This window comes from Pezoporus occidentalis, unplaced genomic scaffold (assembly GCF_034315485.1).
Source record: "Pezoporus occidentalis ecotype Australia unplaced genomic scaffold, CSIRO_AGI_Poc_V1 ctg2, whole genome shotgun sequence".
NCBI classification, from domain to species: domain Eukaryota; kingdom Metazoa; phylum Chordata; class Aves; order Psittaciformes; family Psittacidae; genus Pezoporus; species Pezoporus occidentalis.
The window spans coordinates 9,359,867-9,383,492 of record NW_026913855.1 but is presented as its reverse complement, the minus strand read 5'-3'; the positions used below and the strand labels follow the sequence as shown (position 1 = coordinate 9,383,492).

The window sequence follows — 23,626 nt, the reverse complement described above, 5'->3', positions numbered from 1 at the left end:
TGCTAATGACTGGCTATGACAGAGTATTATGTTATCTTCTTGGAAAGACTTTTTAGGCAGTCCTGGATTTTCAGCGGTATAAGTTAATGTGAATTGCTAGGAAAACAAACAAACAAACAAATATATATATATATATATTTAGTTGTTTGATAGGGCAGCAGAATTGCTTTTCTTCCTGTTCTCTACCCTGACAGCTAAGACTGTCAAATTTGCAACTTTTCCTGCCAAAACAGAAAGCAGGGATGGTTAAGAGCCACTGCACATGTTTGCTGTGTTCTCAGATGTGCTATGAGCTCTGCCAACTGCTCATTCTTCCTGGCCATTTACTCCATCATTCCACCAATTTTGAAATGTGCATTGTACAGCAATACTGGGAAGCCATGCCATCACTTAAAATAGTGGAAAGGGCTGCTGGAAATTTCCCAGATAAGTTTTTCAGACTGCAAAATTTTGTAATACCTGCAACCCTGAAACAAAACCAAATGACCCCAAACAACCAAACAAGCAAACCGAACTTTGAGGAAGGGGGACATAGGCAGAAAGCAGCCAGACTCGTAGAAACTCATTTAGCAATTGCACTCTGGTGTGCTGGTTCTCAGTTGCCTCATGAATTGTGAAGAAACAGATCAATAGGACTCACCAGTGGGTCCCACAATGTTGAAAGGGAGGATTTTGCTGCCAGGCTACTCTCTGAAGAAACTATACTCAAACTGAAAAAGGTGGGAGTAGAAAATCCTTGGGGGTTCTGAAGAATGTGAGAAGTTACCAGCTGGACAGCCAAGAAACCAACAAGGGTAAGAAGAGAGTGACTGTGAGCATGGGCCAGCTGACACCTAGAAAAATTATGGAGGCTCTCAAAACTTTCAAAATTCTGAGAAATATTTTATATCTAGTGCAGTTTGAAAGATGAATGATGGCTACGGGATGAGTAGTGGTCCGTGGTGACACTACCCCTACCCTGGGAGCAGGGGGAAACAAATGGCTGATTTATCTGGCTAAGCTATATTCAAAATGATCAGAATTACACCACTGTCAAAAAGATCGGCAATACAATTATCATTAGCACCTAAATTGTCACCTCAGTGGACACAAAAATTGGGACACAAAATTTTTTGTGTTAGGACCAACTAAATCTAAAGTAAACCTTTAATATCCTCTTTATAACAGAAGCTATTCATAAAAGTACTTTTATTGTTATTTGTGTAGTAGTTGTTCTTTTCTTTAGGTTTTCTCAAGTGTTTAATTTGCCTTCTGAAAAGATACATGCTGATTTGTCAGTCTTGGGAAATGCTGAGACTTCTTAGGCCAGCACCAAAGGAGGGAGTTTAAACTAATGGATAAATTTATTGATGTAAAAAGAAACTGCTATGTTGGGAACATCTCCAAATAGAGACATTCATCTAGGTACTGAACTATAGGTTTCAGCTTCTAATTTTAGGTAATAAAAATTAAAAAGAAAAAAAAGACAAGACGTTGTTCTTGCTTTTGCAAACAATAGATAGAGACAAAATAGTTCTCAAATCACAGGAATTCTTAATTATATTGAGCAACTGAATTCACAGCATATTCTTATCAATGCTTACTAAGGAGAATTAACTTATAAACACAAGAAGCAAAAGTGTAATAAAAGGAGGGAAAATAAGAAAGACAAAGCAATTACTAGAGCTCCTACCACCTCCTCTATGCTCTGTCAAACCTGACTACTGCTAAGGCATATGGGACAATGTGTAACCATACAGAGACATCTCACTAACAAGACATGCTAAAAATATGAAGAGAAACTTAGCCCCAAAATTGAGCTTTGGGGCTAGAAATTCCATTTATACAGTCCCTCTCTCCCCCATCAGAATTCTTTCTGGAAGTTGATGCCAAAAATTGAAACCAGACTAAAAGCTCATTGAGGAGAAAATATTATTACCTCCCCAGCCACCCACTGGCTGTTCAAATAATATCGTATATATCTGTGTACTTCTGCATATTTATTGAATTTGTCAAGTTTTTGTTCCCAAGTAAAACTTATTGGCCCTGTCAAAAGTTCACCAGCTGCACAAGTGACTTTGATGGCCCGAGGAACAGCCCTGGCTCTAGCGTCATGGAAGAGCCTGTGGCTTTCCTCTCCCTTTTCCAGCTGAGATTGGTATGTTGATGCATGGGGCCTGGAGAAGATACAGAAGGAGGGAAATTGAAAAAAGAATAAACAATAAAAATATAAATTACAGACACTGCTCACCAAGCCATCCTGGTTTTATTATATGGCCTTGAGAAGGAATTTTGTATTTTCAATCAAACTATGTGGAATATGTATTGTAAACATTCTGCACCCACTGCTCAACATTTTTATGGCTTAGTAGTAGAAGAGTTAATAGGAATGTAGAGTGGGTTGCTACATAATCCTTGTGGTGTGGCTGATAGGCTGTCATGCAGAAAGAACAGGGTTGGCAGGTGTCATCCCTTGAGGTTGCAGAGAATGGGAGCAGGACTGTGGGGATGTGGAGGCACAAAACAGAGAATCAGGCAGAGAAACCTCTTTTGTAGCAGTGCGATGAACAGCGTTGTGGTACTAATATCCTTGGTGGGGCATCTGTTCCGCGAGATGGAAGATGAGTGGGAGAGCAGAGAATGAAGACTTGGAACAAAAAACTAAGATGTATACACCCACATGTTTTTTTCTTATGATCTAGAGGACAACACTAGATATATCTGCTGTGGCAGTCATTCATGCCAGGAAACCTTAAAAATTAGAAAGTGAGGGGAAAAAAAGAATATAAATAGACAATAACACAGCAAACAAAGCAGGCTGGAAATGTTCAACCCCTGTCTGCTATCTCACATTCATACTTACACAATGGTTTTCCCAATGTGCTTAAATGACTTCTCCACAAATTCACGGACACTATGGACCTCCCCAGTGGCTATGACAAAGTCCTCGGGCTCATCTGTTTGCAACATCAGCCACATGGCCTGCAGAAAGACAAAGTAAGTCAGATTCAGTGCATACGTATGCAGCCTCTTTTGTACATGACACTATATTACTGCATTTTTATTTGGAAATAGCTACACATACACACACATACCCCAAGATGGGGAAATTAGCACTTTCTTAACATAGTGTCTATTAGCCAATTCAGTGCAACTCTGAAATGAGTTTAATTATTTCTTATTATAGAAAACAATGTTGTATTTGATTTTCAATTTGTTCCATAGGAGGGGTTTCTGCAGGGGAGACTTTAATACGTTTACTTTTAAACACTGACACTTGGTTTAATGCTCTTGAGCATGGATTCACTTGTACAAAGAACTACATGAATTGACACAGATATGGGGAAAAAAATAAAATTTTGCAATGTTTCAGGCCAGAGTGCTGTTGTCTGTCTGTTATGGAATGATGTCAAACACATTGAATCATGAAAATGCGGGTCCTTTTGGCTCTTTCTTCTGTCACATTTGTTTTGGCTCAGTGGAAATTTTAATTAAGGGTAAGCAATTAAAAAGGTAACTAGGAAGAGTCAACAGTGTATTTGACCAAATTAATCTGCTTTTCCTGCTGAATATGTGCTGAATGTTACACATCAAAGCATCATAGCAGAAACTTTTGACACAGGAACACAGAAAACACTGGTGGAAAAGTGAGACAACCATAAAGATCTCTTTCAGTGAACCATTTGCACAATTGTAAAAACTACAATACGTTTGGAAGCCAAACTTCACATAATTGTCAACATATCTGCATTTCAGGGGGGCAAGTTTACTTCTCACAGTGATACCTTTCACAAAGTCCCCTCCCACAAACAAATAATGATGGATGAGCATCTCAGAGGGCTGGCCAGCTAAGTCAGTATGAAAGCAGTAAAGCAGATGGAAAAAGAGGCATACAAAGACATGTGTGACTTGTCTGAGGTATTATGTACCATGCAGGGTTTTTATGTGCAAGCCACTGCTCTAGCAACTGGACTATTTGATTGCCTAGGAACTGTAGGCAGACAGAATAATTATTACTTTAGATCAATCAAAATGATGTAAACAATTCATTTCCTTTAGAGAGGAACAGGGAATGCCTGTATGGCATGATCCTTATTTAATAAATAACCAGAAAAGGAAAATAAAATAATTCAACTTTTTCTCCATATGGTAAAAACGACTGTCATCTTCTCACAGTGTAACCCACGACGCTATTTGCATTGACCTCTTCACATCAGCTTTAAAGAAAACAGCTTTAGTAGGTCCCTTGACGGTAGTGGATACTCTGCAAATCAGATTAATAAAAGCTTCGGGACAGCTCAGTTTCTCTTGGTAAATACCACCTGAAATATTCAATTTTTCTCTCCATATTCTTAATAAATCAGTGTCCAGCATAGCAAGGTGATACATTCCACTTAAATGGTTCCATTTGCAAGTCAGTTTTCTTCCCAGTAATTATTTTATGCATCTTCCAAAGTTTTGACAAGATTTTATTAAGATGTTCCTTTTGAACCTTTTTGCTTCTTGAATGTGCATAGAAGCCTGGGTTTTGGGAAATTGCTGTGCAAGTCCGTGACATTAACTGTGCTTTAGGGATATGACCTGCTGGGCAGGACAATGGCAGCAACTTTATTTTTCCTTTCCAGAGTTGAACATCCTAGACAATGACGCAAAAATACCCAACTAGCTGATGAAACTCCTCTTGTGGGAAGGAGATGTCTTAACTCATATCTCTCATATGAGCTTTCTTGGAACACTGGGGTTTCCCTGCTGATTTGAGAGGTTGCCATAAATCACCAACTCCTGTTTCTTCATGACTGGACAAGCTTGCAGGATTCAGAATAGTAGCAGCTTCACAGAAGGATAAAAGGAGTATCTAAAGTAATTGATAGTTCTGGTTCTCCTAGCCTATAGTCCCTGATTTCACAGATCTTCAGCTTTCATTAAGTAGCCCAGCTGAAAGCAACAAACTTCCTCATATGAGAAGGCAGTATTTGCATAAATACAGATTTCCAAGATTGGACAGAGTCAGAATTTATAGCTGTACCCCTCCTGACTATAGTGGATGTTTGTTCTACATAAAGAATTCAAAGTCTCACCTTTGTTTGAAGTGTGGACAGCACTGGAGTGTCAGTTACATCTGACAGAGATATAATGTCCAAACCTCACTGGTTGGTAAGGATCACCCCCAGCCGCAAATGGCATGTAGGTTGACTGAATATGCAATATTAGTGTAAGGACTTGCTATTTACTATGCACATCTGTAAAGTAGTACTAATATGTCCAAGTAGAAATAGGATCAGACTTACAGTATTTTTTTGCCACCCCTCCACTTGTGAACACCTCAGTATTGTAATTTGTTGGATATGATTTAGCCCAAGTGTTAATGATGAACCATTCACCAACCCAGTGAGAATTTAAAATATTTACACATTTTGTGCATTGATACAAAATAGCATTGGAAGTTTCTCTTTAGTCTAAAACGTGCATTATATTGAAGGAGACAGCTACAAAACACTAACAAAAACCCAACCTTTGACAGTTCGTTGCCCTGAAGTGTTTGGATATATCAGCTCTTGTCCACTATTTTGAAGAACAAGTAATCACCATCTTAAAAGTTCAACTTAAACTGCAGTAGATTTCTACAGGAATAACTTAGAAACACTCAAAAAAATGCAAATAGAGTTGCTAAAAGAAATTTTTGCTTCAACTTCTACCAGGAAAGAATGTTTAGATTAATGATTACCTGAGAATCTATCACTGCCGGTTCCTTTATTTTTTCTGGCATTCACAATTGTTGGCACTTAAAATTACCTTAATCAAATCAGGTGTGAAAAGCAAAGAATAGACTAAAAATTATGAACAAATTAATTAATAGTTCTTTTTGCTTTGAGAAAAGTCACCAAACATTGCTGCTTTGAATGGGTCTGCATAAACAGTCTGTAAAAAAACACAGGCAAGCCAGAAGATAGAAAAATCTTTGACCCAGCTCCACATTCAAATCTTCAATTCCACAGGTACAGCCCATGACAATCAATAAGAAATCTGTGTACAAGCAGGAGCTATATAATTTCCCTACAGCAAGTGCCAGGAATTGATGTGATTCCCCCCCCATCAGACTAATAAGGGCCCTTGACCTATCAATTTCTAGGCATTTCCTTTAAGAGTTCATATTGTACCAGACTCCAGGCTGAGAACGAGAGGAAAGGGGGACATACAGCGCCAGGTTTATTTGTCATTACTGAATGGCTTACTGGTTTTAACAGAGGGGAAAAGCTTTGTTTAAATTTCCACTGAAAGTAATTAATGGTTATTGACTGGCAAATGAAGAACAGGTGACACTCTGAATTAGAAGATAAATGATCTCATGTTCTAGCATGATAATGGGTTAGTAATTGCTACAAAGCCTCAGCCTAGTGCGTCCCATCATAATGCTAGATCATGTCCAGAACACAAAGGCCTCTGTGTGAGAGGTATTCAGCAGTTCTCCTGATACAGCTGCAGAGTGATTTGCTCCATTTATTCTCTGATGGACTGCACAACTGAGGGAAAAGTTCACCCATTCTCACCTTCCTGTTCACATGCTGAACCACATGACCCATGACACGGCTGAACTGGGATAAAAACATTGCCCAGCTTTGGCTCTTGGCTATCTTTTAACCATCACAAGGTCATATATTTTATGATTTTTTTTCTGGTGCACAAATGGACAATCGTGGGTTTTCCTTTATATCTTTGTAAAGGCTTTCTTGGCTAGGCTGACAGAAAGTCAAGAAATTATTTATGTTCGGTTCTGCCATCCCCTTCTAATTTCTTGCTTGGTGCAATTAACAGAATGTAGGCAAGTACTGAAAAGAAGACAACTACTATGGAAACAATTCAGGCTTCGTCTATCTTAGAATAATGCTGTTCCTTTAATGGCAAATGAAACAAAACATATTTTTCATATTTGAACTCTTTTTGGCTCTGGTCTAGTGACTCAAAGTCTAAAGGCAATACTATGTTATTTACATTTAAAGACAGAAACCTAACCGGAGAGAGATACGTAATAAGTCTAGCAAGCGGACACACTTTTATGATTATGTGGACTGGGATATCTGTTCTGCATGCCTGAACTACAGCCTCTGCCAAAATCTTTCCTCTTTCATCTTTCCCCTTTTCCCTTTTTTGTTTATAAACCCCTGCCAGTAGTACACACCACTTTTAAGCAACATATCCAGAACATGAGCCAGTCTTCTCCCTGCCCAAATAATATAGTTATTTGTACCTGGGCTAGTCTCCTTTGGGTAGAACCCAAGCTGGACTAACACAACCCACATATAGATACATTGTGCACATGTCACTGCAGTTATGGTTGTGATGTGTCTGGTTGTCTTGAGCATCTGGAGTACGCTGTAGATGTGTTTCACCATGAACTTCCAGTCCAGCATCCCAGTGAGAAAACATTCATTAACCGGACTGTCATCCATGGATAACAAAGACTCCGTAGTTGAGGTTATGTTTAACTCTATTTATTTGATATTTCTCTTTCAGTGTCTGCTCTAGCACTGTATATTCTTAAAATGGGCTCATAATCACATATTTGCCTATTTAATAGGGAAAAGAAACATAAATCCAACTTCTGAGACTTTAAAGTACAACTGATGATTCCTGCTCTGGAAATAAAAGATGATTTTTCAAGAGAATTAGTAAAGCCTTTTCTTATGTCTCATACAATGCAAGACCCAAACCAGATAAGACTGAACAGACACACAATGTGATAAATTGAAAGTGATCCTCTTGGTACTAATTGCTATTACCTTGCGTTGCCACACAGCATTTTTTTCCAAGCCTTATACTGTCAAAAAAATCTTTCACACGTATTTCTAGGTATTATGCAGAGAACTTATGACTTTTTGTATTTGTTACACAGACCAAACCAAAAAAAATTGTCTCAATAATGTTTACTTTGGGAGATGGAACAGATAGTTGCAGCCTGATACAGGGTGCATTGTCCATGCATTTCAGAGACAAAGAAGCAGAGACTGAGAGACTGGTGAATGTCTAGCTCTACTTACTTATCATTTGAAGAGGGCATGGGTTACCTCAAGGCTGTCAACAATTAGGGAGCAATTTCTGACTAAGTCAGAAAACATTACCACACAGAGAGACCCAAGAGTACATTATCACCATTTATAGAAATTATATCTTTACAGTATTCCATACACTATTGTCTAGAAGTGGGCAGAAGAATTCAGTGGGTTGGACATGCTACTCTCTAGTGATCCCAAACATAGCTATCCTGCTGGGGTGACCACTGAGAAGGAGAATTGAAGATTTTGGGCCAAAGCATGATGAGTCTTTACAGGGATGTGGCAGCAAAGGAAAGCCTTCTCCCCATGTGGCAAGCACAAAGGCCCGTCATGACTGCTGTTCCTGCATGCATCATGAGGCACTGTTCCCTTTGTGCCATAGCAGACAGGGCTATTGTATCACCTCCCTCTCCACATTGTCCCAAACCAATTGCACTGGAATGGAAAGAAACAGCTCGGCATCTTCTGCACTGCGCGACACAGGGAAATGTCATGCCAATGCACTTCCTGCCTGCCTGGATGTGAAGTAGTTCCAGATGCCATCACCCAGCTCCTCCTGACACAGCCCAGCTGACTGGCTGTGGTTTCTGAAGCTGCTACAGAAATGACCACAGCCGATGATTGCGCGTTAGAAAAGCGAGACTGGGGATATCAACTCAGAACTCTGAACCCAAAATGACTTCCAGTTTATCTATTTACTTTTGGAGGGGCAGGGAAGGAAGAACAGGTGCTATGCTGGCTGAGTCACCTGCATCTGATTGACTTCTGTGACTGTTAAAAGTGTAGGTGTGTACTGGGTGTACCCGATAGGCATGAGAGTGTGTTACATAAAGAAGGATATTATATAAAGAGACAGTGATACATACATATAATAAACAACAGAGGGGAAAAAAATCTGCTTTCATGTGTTCTGCACAAAATAGGGGCATAGCACACATGGCTGGAAAACACTACAAAGCTCAATTGCAGCAAAAACCTCTTGTGTTCAGAATAAAGTGTAAGCTGCCTCTGCCTGAAAGGTAACACAAAAGCACTGGGCATGATCCCATGCTCCCTGCCACAGTGGGAGTTCAGTCTCAATAATGACTATTGCTTTAGTATTTGTTTCTGATGATATTGTAAGGCAAGGCAAGCACGGCAGGGAGACTCTTGCCAAAGAAAACCACATGGATGTGCTGCCAGGCATGCTGATACTCTCATGAAGCCAGTGACAACAGGAATATGGGAGTATGAATAATCAATGTACTCCTATGTTGGTTTTTCACCCTCCTAATATACAACCCTTCTTGATCAGTTACTTAAACAGCAATGGCGCATACCCAATAAACAACAACCTTACTACGCTGTTACAGTTTGTATTTGAAAGGCAAACTGAAGTTCATGATGGACGTCATTGTCTATCACTTTGTCCTGGGTTCAGCAGTAGCAGTCATGTTTCTCCTTCTTGGTAGCTGGTGCAGTGCTGTGTTTTGACTTTCGGCCTGGGAACAGAGCTGATAACAATGATGTTTTGGTTTGGCCAAGGACTTTGTGAGCGTCATGCTCTGCCAGGGAGGAGGGGAAGCCAGGAGGAAGCAGAGACAGGACACCTGACCCAAACTGACCAAAGAAGGCTTCCATACCACAGCACGTCATGCCCAGGATGTAACTGAGAGTTACCCGGAAGGGCAGGTAGACTGCGGTGTTGGAGAAGGTATTGGTCAGAGCTTGGTCGGGCTGGGTGGTCGAGTTATTGGTTGGCTGGTGGTGAGGTGATGTATTCTCTTTCCTTGTTATTTCCTTTATCATTGTTATCATTGGGGGTAGCAGTAGTGATTTGTGTTATACCTTAGTTACTAAACTGTTCTTATCTCAACCCGTGGGAGTTGCATTCTTTTTGATTCTCCTCTCCGTCCCTCCAGGAGTAGGGGGAGGGAAAGAAGGGGGGGAAGTGAGTGAACGAGTTGCCTGACTGGGTTTAAATCACGACACACTGCAACAATAGTGGCACTTTCATAAACTCCCAAACCTCTCTCAAAACGTAAAGCAAATGAGGTACTCCCCAGGAAGAGCAGGACACATGCCTCTTCCTTTCTCCTGAAGACTCGTGATCTTGTTTTCTCAGATGAGCAAAAAATCATAGTATTGGTACGAGACCTGTTGCTCAAGGAGCCTCCATTCATGGAAAAACCCTTCTGAACACCATTTAAGTATCTATCAGGTCTCATAAGTTTAAATACATTTTGATATGCTTCTTCCTTAACAGCATAATGCTGAACATAAGGACTCCAGTGTCTGTGTACAAAGCTTTCCCTTTAGCTTTGTCCTTTCTGCTCAGGCAGAGGAAACATTGAGTACTTATGACATGGCAGCTGCTTCCATTCAGAAGGGTGATGTTTGCAAACCATAGACAGTTACATCATTGACAGAAAAGGTATAAAATGAGAACAGATTCAAGATGAAAATGCTTTCCTTCAAGAGGAAAACCACATCATTTGAAAAAAAAAATGGAAAATTTAACTTAACAATCCTAAGAAAATAAACAAACAACAAAAACCCACTTTTACTACTATACATATTACAAGTCACCTAGTTACAGAGACAGTATGTTGCAACTCATTTTATAAACTTTCTCTGAGTATTTTGAAGTTACAGTTGGTAAATTGCCACAGAAGTGATTTGAAGTATGCTTCTGATTTAGTCATATCCTATGGTTTGGCTGTAGATGTGAACTTGTTAAGAGGTGAGCTGTGTTCAGATCCATGATTTTTTTCAAGTTAAATAGCTGATACATTTAAAGATAATAATTCAAAATTATGAAGTTACTAAGATAATAAAATACCTGATAATCTTTGTGCAGCATCTTGAACAAGATCAATGTCTTCTGAAACAAAAGTCCTCACATCTGTAGGAAGTACTAGGAAATACTGACTAACTTTTCTCTTGTAAGCAGATAGATGAATTGTTTTACAGATCTCAGGGAGGACTTGTGAAACTTTAGTAGGCAGTTTTATTAATAAAAACCACAAGAATTATAATCCAGATAAAACTTAAAGGTCAACTTTCCCTGTTAACACAACCCAATGTTTCTCGTGTATCTCAACTGAATACAAAGTTCTCATTGTGTTATCAAAACCTAGATTACTGCTTTCTTTTTTTTTCCCATTTTTACTTGTGCCACTGAGTGTCAAAATATTGTTCTTTCAAATACATAGAAGTATTTGTATACAGTTTTATAATTGATCTTTAGTCACTAGCTGGAGGCAAAAAAGAAATAGCAAAGCTTCTTGTTGGGAAACCTCACCAACAATGAAAATTAATATCGTCCTTTTTTTTTCTTGCAAAAAAAAATTTGAACAGATTTTTAGGTCCACAATGGTTTGTTTATTCTTCAAATGGTTAAATTGAAAGTGACATGTGTGACACAAAGTAATTGAAATGAAAAGATACAGAAAGGATGCATATATGGTCTGTTTCTTTCGTTTTAATTTTGGAGGATATTGTTGCAATTGCTAACAAAGGGGTGTCTTAAATTCTGTTTAAGAAAAAAAGGAAAGACATTCAAAGCTAAAAAGAGAAAAAAGAGAAAAATTTGCATTACAGAAAGTACATGAGAGTTTTAACCATTCAGATTTGTATTACCTAGACAAGACTATAGAACAACTACGTTTCCCAGGCTCCACCTAGCAGACAATTCTGAAAGACATTTGACCCACTTCCCCCTCCCTTTTTTTTCCCTTCCAGAATTAATTTTCCCTGCTATTTTTATATGAATGAAAGACAAAATACCTCTTCACAAAGAAGCAGGCTCCCATTTGACAGGATTACTCACCGCTAAAGTAAAGGGCTGTACTCGGGTTGCGGTGAGGGCAGAGAGGGACCCATGCCAGGAAGGACTGGTTGGGGCCATGAGCTAACCACAAGAAAACAGAGTAGGCTTTCAAGTCAAGTACTGGCATGTTTACTGGAGCAAAACGATCAGCCCTAAAATCATGATCATAATGTATATATTGATCACAAAATGTTTGCAGTTGAATATTTGACTGTAAAAAGATGCTGGTTCATGCTTCTGACACCTGTTTGCCTCCTATTTCTTTCCTGGATGGCTCTACCACTTACAACTAAGCACAAGCTAACGTACTTCTTTTGATGGGGGTCAGAGGAGTAGTATGGATCAAAGTACTACTGATCTCCTCACAATCAAAATGCTGTTATTTATACCATGATTCAGGTAGTTACTTTTTCTCTTCAAACCTTCCTTTCTTTTCCTCCCATTTGTGAACATCTCCTCTTCAGCTTGCTAGCTTCTCCACTGCAACTTTGAAGTTTTGCAGGGATCAGCCCAGTGCCTACCCAGAAAAAGGTCCTGAGCCAGGTTAAGCCACTAGTAATACTGTGAAAAAGTGGTAATAGCAGAACAGAACTGCCAGAGCACAGGCAGATAGGCTCAGAGATAACAAATCAATACTTCATAGCATTTATACATGTTTGAGGGTATAATTGGAAGGAAGAAGAACAATTGTTTGAGATAGTAAAAGTAACAAAGCAAGAGCATGGAGATAAAATATATGAACAGTGTTATTTTTATTTAAAGACATATGGGGAGCCAGAGTGAGTTAATAATATAAAATTAACCATAATTCTATATTATAATTACGTTTGCCCCTAAATTTCCAAAATTCTGGCTTCATGCTTTTGAACACTAAGGCATTTTCTCCTCAGACTGCTACCAATTTCCAAATGATGTTACAATCCTGAATAATAATCTAAAACGATTGACTGAAATATGAATTTACTCATCCTGAGGGAAACATTTACTAATAATTAGGTTCTTTTAAATTAGAGTTATTCTTGTCGAAATAATATGTGTAAATAAAGATCATGCTACCTTTATAACAACATTGAAACTTCACCTTCTTTTATTACAATTTTCAGTCCACTGGAATTCCTTTACCAGAACATTTCAGGTGATAATATTTTGGAATTTGATGCTAAATTTTCTCTGTTGAGTACAGACAGAGACAAGAGCAATGCCTTGGGGATATGGCAATGCAATACCGAGGGATTTATTTTCTTTTTTATTTTTACCTCATGTCACAAGTTCAATTTTAGGCCAACAGTACCCAAAACAGCTGCCATGTGATATAGCAGCTTATGCAAAGAATCTGGTGGTTTTAACCAGAACCCTAGGACAGAGGAATCCGCCTCACAGATTTGCTGCCACAGCATTAGAGTTACTGCTGCTCTGACCAAGTTGCTCCATGCTCTGGGTCAGATAGCAGCTCATGGTCTATGCCATCTCAAATCAGGGCATGGGAATTTCAGCTAGAAAAAGTCAATAGTAAAATGATTCCAGAAAATAAAGGACATATTTTAGAAGCCTGTCTGTGCAGCACAGATGTGAAAAAGCAACGGGAAAATTTCTTTTGAGCATGCTCAAAAATACATTTGGAGGGCACTTCAGATTGACCTTCCCTTGGCTTGTTCTACTCTTTCCGATTCCACCATCATTAGTTATTACTACTTCTGCAATGGCAGTTAGCTGCTCTGAATCCTGTCAGGGGAAGAGAAGAGGCTGCATTAAAACTATAGATATGGCTGCTCTCCGTAGGCTGATGTCAAAATGGAACAGAAAATTTTATTCATTTTGTTCCCAGCAATAAATACAGTCCTGGCATCCTGGATAAATCCTTCACATAACAGCATGTGTTCTTTTATGCACCCTGGGAGCGATTCTATTTAAAGCCATGGAATTGTGGGTGTGAGACTGTAAGCACATCCACTTACCCAAAACAAAATTAAAACCTGTCTTATATTAGAGTCAGGAGAGCTGTTACGAAAAATGCAAACCATATGAAGTTTTAAGTATACTTATGTTTTTTATCTGTCTCTGCGTAACATATACAATTGACTTTCACTGCCTGAGATGAAGTGCTGACAAGTGTTTTACCATATTATTACAGAATACCCCAGTAGCATTATCACACTTCAACTTTTGCTTGCAATAAATCTCTGTTACATACATGTCAGAAGTCATCGCTCATATCACATCTGACAAAGCAAGGGCCCTCCCTCCCCAGTGGCCATGAACGAGACTCTACGCACACTAGGTATTCTGCCATTAAGGCTGGAATAACCCCCACAGGCCAGACACCAGGAACAACATTCCCACAAGCATTATTTGGTGAGGGCCAGAGGTCTGTTCTCAGACAAATAACAGTGGCACAGGCATGAGTCACTGCAGAACGCAATGGATTTATCACCGCAATGACATTATCATCCCTTATAGGCTGGTTTCCATATGCAAGTCTCTTTCCAGCCTTTTTTTTTTTTTTTCTTTTTCCAGAGTTTGTAACTCAACTGCTGAAACATATTTTCATAAACAAAATTCTCTGCTCTGGGTATTTCTTTTTAAATAGCTATACCATAAACCACATTCTAATTGCATGTGTCCAGCTTTAGCTCCAGACTTTTTTTTAGTTTCAGTTTGGTGAAAGCAAATGATGAGCAGACGCAATCTCCAGTGTCCCAGTCTCTGAAGTGACAATGACTCTTTTTGTGTCCTTGACTTAACCACTCAATCTTACTTCCTGAGTTTCGCTGTCTGTGAAGCTGGAGTGATAATATTTATGCAACTAGAGTGCTGTAAGAAAGTTAAGGGTAGCACAGACATTAGTGAAGATGTGCATTATTTCTTAGAGGACAAGATGCCTTTGTATGCTCTTTTATAGTGAAAAAACGTTATTTTCCCTCTAACAGGTATGAATTCAAACATTATTCCTTAAGATTGCCTGGACTAATAGAAATATCAATATATTAATAACTAATATTAATATATAATAGTAATATTAATAAAGCTCTGGACTAATTAAAAAAATTAAAGGAGCAAGGAAATTCAAGGATGAGAGTGCACAGAAATGATTGTTAGATTACACATTTCAAAACTCAATAAAATAGACATTTCTTGAGATGCTGCACATTTCCATTGTGATGCAAGAGATAGGCAAGATTACTCAGGTGATCTAGATACTAATAAGCAAGCTACAGTGGTTTCTTGGTGTTTTTTCCCTCTCTTGCTTAACCTTCAGCATTTTTTTTTCCTCTTTTACATGATAATTAAGGGAATCCTGGAAATAAACTCTGAATCTTTTCCCACAGAAATGAGCTTCACTCTGCAAACCATGCCTGATTCTGGCTTCACATGAGAGTAATTTCATGAATTTTTACATCCTGTCAACATAGAAGAGAGGAAAGTGGGGCTTGTAGTTCATGTTAGTGTAAGTAGCTCTCTGATGCTGCAGGATTTTCTGCATCAGACCCGAGAGGTGGCTGCAAACCCAGGTATGAAACAAATTGTCGCATCAAGTGGTGAAACAATAACTGAACTTGCCATGAAACCTCTTCACTTAGTATTCTTCCCCTTTCCAGTACAAAGACCAAAATTTGAGACCATGTGGGAAGGAAAGGGAACAAAACCATCTAGCTGCACATCCCAGAGAAACATCTAAAGCCTGAGACTGCTGCAGTCAGACCTCCCTCAAATCCTGCTCCTCTCTAGCTGCCACCTCTCCTCAGTCCCCATGCTGACCCCCTGAATCAAGCCAGATGGGACTGGCAGAGACATGTCAAGGAAGTGCTGAAAAGGTGACTTGGGTCTCTGGCAGCTAGTCTGGAGCTCGTTTCTATGCGAAATCTCTGGGGGCTGCTGCTTTGCAATTTCTCAGGAATGTTTAATTCTCCTCATCCCTTTGCTGAGTCTCTCTGGAGAGGTCACGGAGGCCTGTGACATCCCTGGAGGGCACTGCCTAACTAAATTAGCATGAGATAACTTTGGACTCCCTTCCAAACAAGAAAATACAAGGGAGAGAATTTCATTAAAAGCAGAAGACTAGGTGATCCAAGTTAATCCCAGCCCAGAGCTGCTGCAGAAATGTTCTCTGTTTATATTTTGTCTTTACTCTCTGTTACAGAGTTCACTGACTATAATGGAAGCTGTGTTAAGTGCACAACTTGACCTCAGTTGACCAAATCGTGGTTTCATAATAAAGACAAAAAGCGGGTTTGGCGGCTCTAAAAGGTTTGATTAGTTGCTGTTTTGCCTGTTTGTGTGTGACTACATAGGGTGCTCAGTAAATGATAAAAGACAAACACTGATGTACTTCACTCTTTATTTGAACTTCTAAATCAGGAAACATGAATTCTCTAATAAGCAACAGTATTATAATATATCCATATAAGTGTGTAGGCTTAGCATTTGTTAGCAAAGGAAGCACGACAATGAAGTACCAAACTCGCTTTTTTTTTTTTAAGACCTGTGTACACAAAGTTTTGTTTATGTTCCCTCAGTGGATGAAGGAAAATTCTACCTTGGGAGGTAAAGAGAAAAAGACAACTTAGAGAAAGAAAATGCCAACATCTTCACATGCTTCTGCAATAGCGTGTTCCCCATGCAATTCAAGGGCAGAGTAAGGCACAAAGGTAGCTCAACACACCCAGCCATATCCCACTTCATCTTCTAGCAGTGAAAGAATCACAGCAAACACTACACCAAATGCCTCCAAAACAAGGATTTGATTCTCAGTATACAAACAGGATGGGGAGCAAATTAGAAATTTTTCACTCAGGCCGAGGTTGTAATAACTGACTCAAGGAAAACAGGAGATGAAATAAAAATGTACTAGAAAAACCTCTTTGTCTGAGCTTGATTTATTGGAAAAACTGTGTTTGTAAGACCCAGGAATTCATGCTTCAAAGTATTATTAAATACATTGGCAGTAATAAACTAAGACCACCTAACAGTGCAATATGAATGAAAACCATATTCTTCTTACCAACCTGAGATTAGAAAGTGAAATCTTACTTTATTAAATGCTGTTTATAAGCCAGTCCTGGAAAATAGCATGTTTTGGATATACTGGGACAAATACTCCTCCTTCTGAGAAGACAAGAAGAAAAGCAAAGGTACAAAAGTTCATGCAGTTCACATTAAGGACAGCCCAATGTGCTCTCTCCCTTCAGGAAGGAAATATTAGCATGGCCTCTTAGCTACAATCTGAGGGCAACGTTCTGCTGGGAAACATGACTTCAAGTCAACAGATCTTGGGGCAGCAAGAGGCTAAATTAGGTTTCTTACTCTTGTCATAATTGTCTCCCTTTCACAGAAGGACTGCTGCTTTGCCATGGTTGCCACTGAGTTTGTACATTCACAGTTAAAAATCAAAGCAAATTTTCCTGCTGAGCTTTTCCAGAAGAACTGAGTATCTGTTTAGTGGGTGCCTTTCTCGTCTTCCTCAGAAAGATAAAGAGATACAACAAAGAAGAGTGTTATTACAGCATGGGAGAGAGACTGTGAAAATCAACTCTTCCTTACACAGTGAATACTCCTTCTCCCTCCCTAAAGCTTGTTTCATCACCAAAATCATACCACAAAATCAGGCACGTGGGCCCAAATCCTGCCCCCCTGGAGTCAGTCAAATTTTTGCTATAGACTTCTGTGAGGTTGGAATTACATTCCAAGTGCAGAAGCCTGTCACAGCCAAAGGCGAAAAAAAAGGGTGTTTTCCACACAGGCTCTGCTTTTCTACTTCGGAGCCCCTTGGGAAACTGGTGCAATTAGATCCCTATTATTATATACTGGAAGGGCACATTTGGCAATGCATGTGAGTTTATGTACTTTAAAAAGTTTATGTACTTAAAAAACAGAAAGAAATTTTAGATATGTTACTTTCTTTCAAACACCAGACTTTATATATAAACAGTTCAGAGCTGCTATAGTCTGGTAAGTGAATAATTATGAAGAAAAATGCATGTGAAATATATGATAAGCTGGCAGAGAAAGACTACTAAATAAGATTCTCCCCCCTAATGCCAAAACAAGAGATAACAATTCATGTTTGAGTCCAAAAAAAGAACCAAACTAACTTCAAACATTTGAATGAGAACCAGAAGGAAGGAGACCTACATTTATAGCTATAAGCTTTTGTCTTTATTGTAGGGCTTTCTGGAAAGGTGAAAATAGGAAAATTAATTCGAACAAATTAAAAGTGTGATCTCAACAAAACTACTTATAACTGCATTAAACGCATCCTTGGTCAGAATGAGAGTCCTCCCTTTTATCTACCTAAATTCGGGACACTTCGGTCCTGAATGCAAGTGCATGTTGGGGTTTAATGCAACTGATGTACTTTACAATTTCATCCAGGCTGATTTTCCTGGACCAGACTCATCAGTGTACTGCACTGCAAGGAACAGCATGCATAATGAGTGATACGCTCTTGGAGTTCTTACTATAAACACTGAATTTTCTTGCTTTTATTTTGATCTAAAGACGGCTGAGCTTATGCTCTGCTTCCTTGAAAACCTGCTTTCTCTCCACAGATTTCAACTAGATACATTAGTTTGCATTGTCCTAAATTATCAGCAATGGGATTTTGAAGTGTTTACCAAATAGCCTGGTTTGTCTCCTGAGGAAGCGTCAAGTCAATAGTGAAGAAAATCCTCGCATTTTCAAATACAGCATGCACAGAAAGACATGCATAGATACTACATACACATCCTCATGTATCATATACATATCTTGGTATGTTGATTAGTGTGTAATAAGCTTTCAGCTTTTTCTGGGTAAAGGTACCACAGAAACCTAAATAATTTTCATCATACCTGAGCTTTTAGATGCCTTACCAGAAAAGACCTAGATAGCGAGGAAAGATTTTGTCTTTTATGTCTCAGGGCAAGAAAGGAAGATGCTTTTTTCCCAACTCCCCCAACAATGCCTGGAGGAGCAACAGGAAAGAAACCATGGTGACCTTTCTGAACTTACGGAAGCAGCTGCCAGCTCAGCAGGAGAAGCCTTGCTGATGGACTGTAGTACCTATCGCCAGAAGAAGCCATTAGGCCAGATCTTTCTCTCTTTTACTTCCTCTACCCCTAAATTATACAAATGGAAGAACAAGAAAGGACTTTTTGAAACCTCAGGAGTCAGCTTGTTATTAAACTGGATAAAGAAGTTGCCAAGATAAAGTTTCCAGTTATCCATACAAAATCAAAACAATGTAATTGCTATATTGAGCAAGCAAGGCATAACTTTATTTAAGATATGATTTATGTATTACTTCAACCTTCTCAAACACTTCAACTTTTGGCATATTAGTGTTCTTGCTCTCTGAATTTAAACTTCTAAAAAAAATTGAAATATCTAAAAAAAAAAAATTAAACTTGGCAGATGTGAAACAAACCTATGTCTCATATGTAGAGAAAAATAACACACAAAAGGAAAATGCTGACTTTTCTAATTCTAGTTTTAAAGGTACCTTTGAAAATCTTCTAGCCAGTTATCACAATGGAGTTCAGCAAAAACTCATTTCCTCTACTGTTGAGAAACTGAAGTTATTAAAAGAATAGGAAGCAAAAGAAGCAGAGATGGTGAGAGGAATTTTTATTTTTAAGAAAGTGTGAGAATGTCCGAGAAGCCAGAACACATCTGGCATCCTGACCCCGAAGAGTTTAATACACACGTTTAACCTTAGGCATCAAAGAGGTCTCATGCACATATACATGGGAAAACAGATACATGTTCTTATTGTACCAACACCAAACAGAGATACCACATGGCACTGACAGCTGGTCAGTTAAAGTTTCTTTTTTCTTTCCCTGTTGTGAAGCTGGTGTAAATGTGTCATCTTAAGATGCTATTAGCTTTAAGTGAAAGCACTTTTACTCATGATAGGTTAAGAGGACACAACAAATCTGCTATCCTGGCTCAGCAGCTACACAAGGGAACTCACTAAGCTGCAATAACTTGTACCATGTAATCACCTCTAAGTGCCTGTCCCTTTATTTTTACAGCCCAAAATCTAGGAGAGTCAAGCACAGGCCCTGGTTTTGCAAATACTTCAAAACATGGGATGTATATACACCAAGAGTGGCTAGAAGTTTAGGCTCTGCAGTTAAACGAAAGAGTTGATATGGGGTTTAAAGCAAAAGGCAGAAGAAAAGAGAGAGGGAGGAGAGGAGGAGAACATTTTCTGGCATCTGACCCAGGTTTAAAACGGCACTTAATTTTCTTAAACAAAACCAAAACACTCCTCCAACTTTGGGAAATCCCTAGAAAAATAACAGAAAACACTGTTTCAGAAAGCAATTATGGTTGCTAAAATGACACACCATTTATGAATGGAAGTACTTAGAAGAGAGTAAAGTAGTTCTTAAGGACAATAGCAAACATGCATTGGACCTAAATTTGCCGTTTCCTTGGCAGTCTTACATTGGCAATTCAGTTGCTCAAGATTTCCACTACTGTAACAAAAAAGCAGAGCCAAGCCCATTATTTCCATCAGTGACAAATAAATACTTATCTCCTAACTGTGCAAAAGTCTTAATAAAACTATGGAATGAATCATTTAATCAGCAAATGAAAATACAGACTGATCAGAAGATTCCTAATAGTAGTAGGTATAGTAGTATTAGTTACAATAATAGTAATTCTAGTGATGTGGCCATGCACTACAGGCATACATCATCCAGCTTCAAAAGGATGCCTCTATCAGTTTTGTAAGTCTAGAATTTTATAGTTATCCTGTTAAATGCTATCTACAAAAGCATGGAGCTCAACAACTGAAGGTGTGCTGCATAAAATTCCTGTTGTTAATTTGTAAATTTACAAAGGCTAATATGTTCAGTTTAACAGCATCCCAACAGTACTGATATGGGAATTAAAACAGTATCCACTAAAAATCAACCAGTTCACAAGTCACACTGAAGACTGTAGGTAGTAAACCCCCATTCTTTAGTATCTTGTAAAAGTAACATGTTTGTTTAGCATCAAGGCCAGATTTAAGGCTTTCCCTGCCATCACTTTCAAGTGCTCCAGTTTTGAATGCAAGAGGATAAATACTTCAAATTGCATTTCTCCCCAGTCACCTCTGTGACTCAATCAAGTTCACAATAGAAAGTTTTCCACCTCTCCAGTCATGTATTTAGGGTAAACCAGACACAAATCACTATATTTTTAGTCTTGTTTACTGAAGAAACAAGGCTTATGCACTTTACATGTACTCGGTTGTGTGTCTAATAACTCTTGCTTTCCTACTGGCTTATTTCAATCAAAATTTGGCAAAGGGACAGAAGCACCAAATTATTAAATGACTGCATGCCTTGCATGTCTAGGAGTTGCCAACAGGAGAGGTACCCCGTCAGATTACTGAGGGAATGGCCAATCCTGAACGTAACTCCTGCTAGGTACCAGGGAAGGCACACAGGAAGGAGCAGGCTCAGAACGCATGGGAAACTTCAAGCAGAGGTTGCAGCTCTAGATACTAGAGACCCAACCATGTGTTACAAAACAAATGGCTGGCTTACAGAACTACATCTTCAAAAAATGAAGCTCAGACTTGCCAGCTTTGGAGAAAGATTTACTGTGCAGTAACACAGGCTTTGTTGGTTGTTTTTTTGTTTCGTTTTAAATGATGTTGGATTGCGTAACGACTAACACATAATAATTACAAACAGACAGGCTGAGGTTTGCTCAACACACCTGAGCAGCACAGCGAAACTTTTTGTGACCTTCCCCACCAGCTGCTCCCATCCTACCAAGGCAAGTGCAGGAGATGCTGGCAGGGAAATCCTCTCTCCTTCTAGTCAGCTGGATACTGCAGCACCAGCATCCCAAAGAGCAGATTAGCCTGGCAGAGGCTGAGACCATGGTTGTTCTGGATGGCCTCAAGAGTAGCAAATTTCTTCCTGCCAGGAGCAAGTGCTAAACCAGGAAAACATACTGTTGTCTTACCACTGTAGTGCATGCCAGATCTGCTGATGGCATCTGCTTGCTTGCCCCTAATTCCAGGTAGCACAGCCCCAAATTTGACACCAGAAGTGCACCCAGTTCTCTGCTTTTCTAAATGGATTGACATCGAGATGTCAGTTTGATCAAGATGAGAAAACGTAAACAATAAAATGTAGCCAGTTCAAAATGCTTTTAATTTCCTAGCACTCATCAATGAAATTTGTTCAGAGAGACTACCTGTTTCGTACTCCCCAGATGTACAGAAAACTCTCAGTCACAATAGTCTTACATGTCGTACCGTGGCTCTGACTGTGGCAGCTTGGCTGGACAACAGGAGCCTATAACATCCTTCAACCACAAGGGGAGAACAAATATCTGCCAAAGTCCCAAATAAGCTGTCATCAAGGCACTTGTCTTAGATCGGCACTGATCTCACCAGCAGGCATTGCTGCTCAACTGGAACACAAACTCTTTGTACATGTGCCAAGTCATTTCATCTCCTAATTGAAGTAAAAACGTCCATCTATGTGGGTCTCTAAAGGAAGCCATTCTTTCATTGTGCAATCTCAACATATTTCTTTCTAAACACATCTTCAGTCATGACTCAGACTCAGGAATGCCACTGAGGAAAAGATGTACTGCAGCACAAACACTTGCTAATCCAGCCAGATTACTGTGGCCTACTGGGCAGGTGGTTAGAGACAAGAAAAACATCTGAGAGTATATCCTGTCTTTGAGGTAACAGAAAGCTGTTGGATCTTTAGTATCACATTATGGTATCTGCCAAGATCCCTTTGAAAATTTTTACAATTAGGTACTATATAATATTTTACCATACATCAACAATGAGAACTAAAAGTATTTATAGCTGCTTGGAACTGTAAACTATATTTGTCCTATGAAAAGCATTAAGCAGTCATCTTTCCATAATCATTTCACAAGTAGGATTGTAAGTATTTTTCTTCAGATGCTGTCTCTGTGTGTTCAGTTTGCAGCTCCATGCCATTAAAAGCATACAGATGTTCTTGCCTCTTGGTAAACACTATGTAAATTTGTTCCTATGATTACAGTACTTGCTAAAATGAGCATAATAATTAGGAGGCAATCTTTACTTTATGAATTTTCCATAGCAGGTTTGATGCTCCAAGATAAATCTCCAGTTCTTCAAAATAGCTGTGCATGGGCTTAATTTTAAACATACTCTTACTCCACCACAATTAAGCAAAAGACTTAAGTAAATGCTTGTTGCTTGAAGGGGTTTAAATCTGTTGACTTTAATTAGATTTATGTCCAGACTGAAGTTCTTTCCTGAATTGAGGCCTGTGAAGTACAGTGCTTTGAAAGAGGAAGTACTGAATGAAAACTAAGAGAGCCTATTCCAATTGTCATTTTAATATGAAATAATACTATTTTTACATGCTCCATATGCATTAGCTATTTAACACCTACATCATCATCCATAAAGAAGATAGTAAATGCTTTTACTTTATTTTATATTATCCAACTCCATTGTAAAAAATCTCACACTTATATCAAGCCTCATAAATAGCAACTCAAACTACAAAAAGAAACTCCTTGTTTCCTTGTGAATTATTCCTAGGAGAAGAGACAGAAAGATTGTTACAGATAAAATAATCATATGCTTCTTATGCAATTACTTATGGCATTTCAGGAAAATGTCTTTATGGACACTTGCATATATTTTTAATGGTTTGGTGGTAACATTTCTAAATACATACTGCATTAAGTCTTCTTAAGAATTTTCTTTAAAAAATACCTTCTAAATAATGACTAGTGAAGCAACCTCCATAAGAAAACCAGATACTAATTTGAAATC

The 23,626-nt window shown here is 38.8% G+C and overlaps 1 protein-coding gene across 1 annotated transcript in view; it reads right to left on the bottom strand.

The window, feature by feature from the left end:
• Positions 1 to 23,626, bottom strand: part of GMDS (GDP-mannose 4,6-dehydratase) — a 427,285-nt gene that overhangs the window by 80,897 nt on the left and 322,762 nt on the right. Inside the window, exon 8 of the mRNA XM_062617766.1 lies at positions 2,843 to 2,961. Coding sequence (XP_062473750.1) covers positions 2,843 to 2,961 — 119 coding nt within the window. The remainder of the gene's footprint in view (positions 1 to 2,842; positions 2,962 to 23,626) is intronic.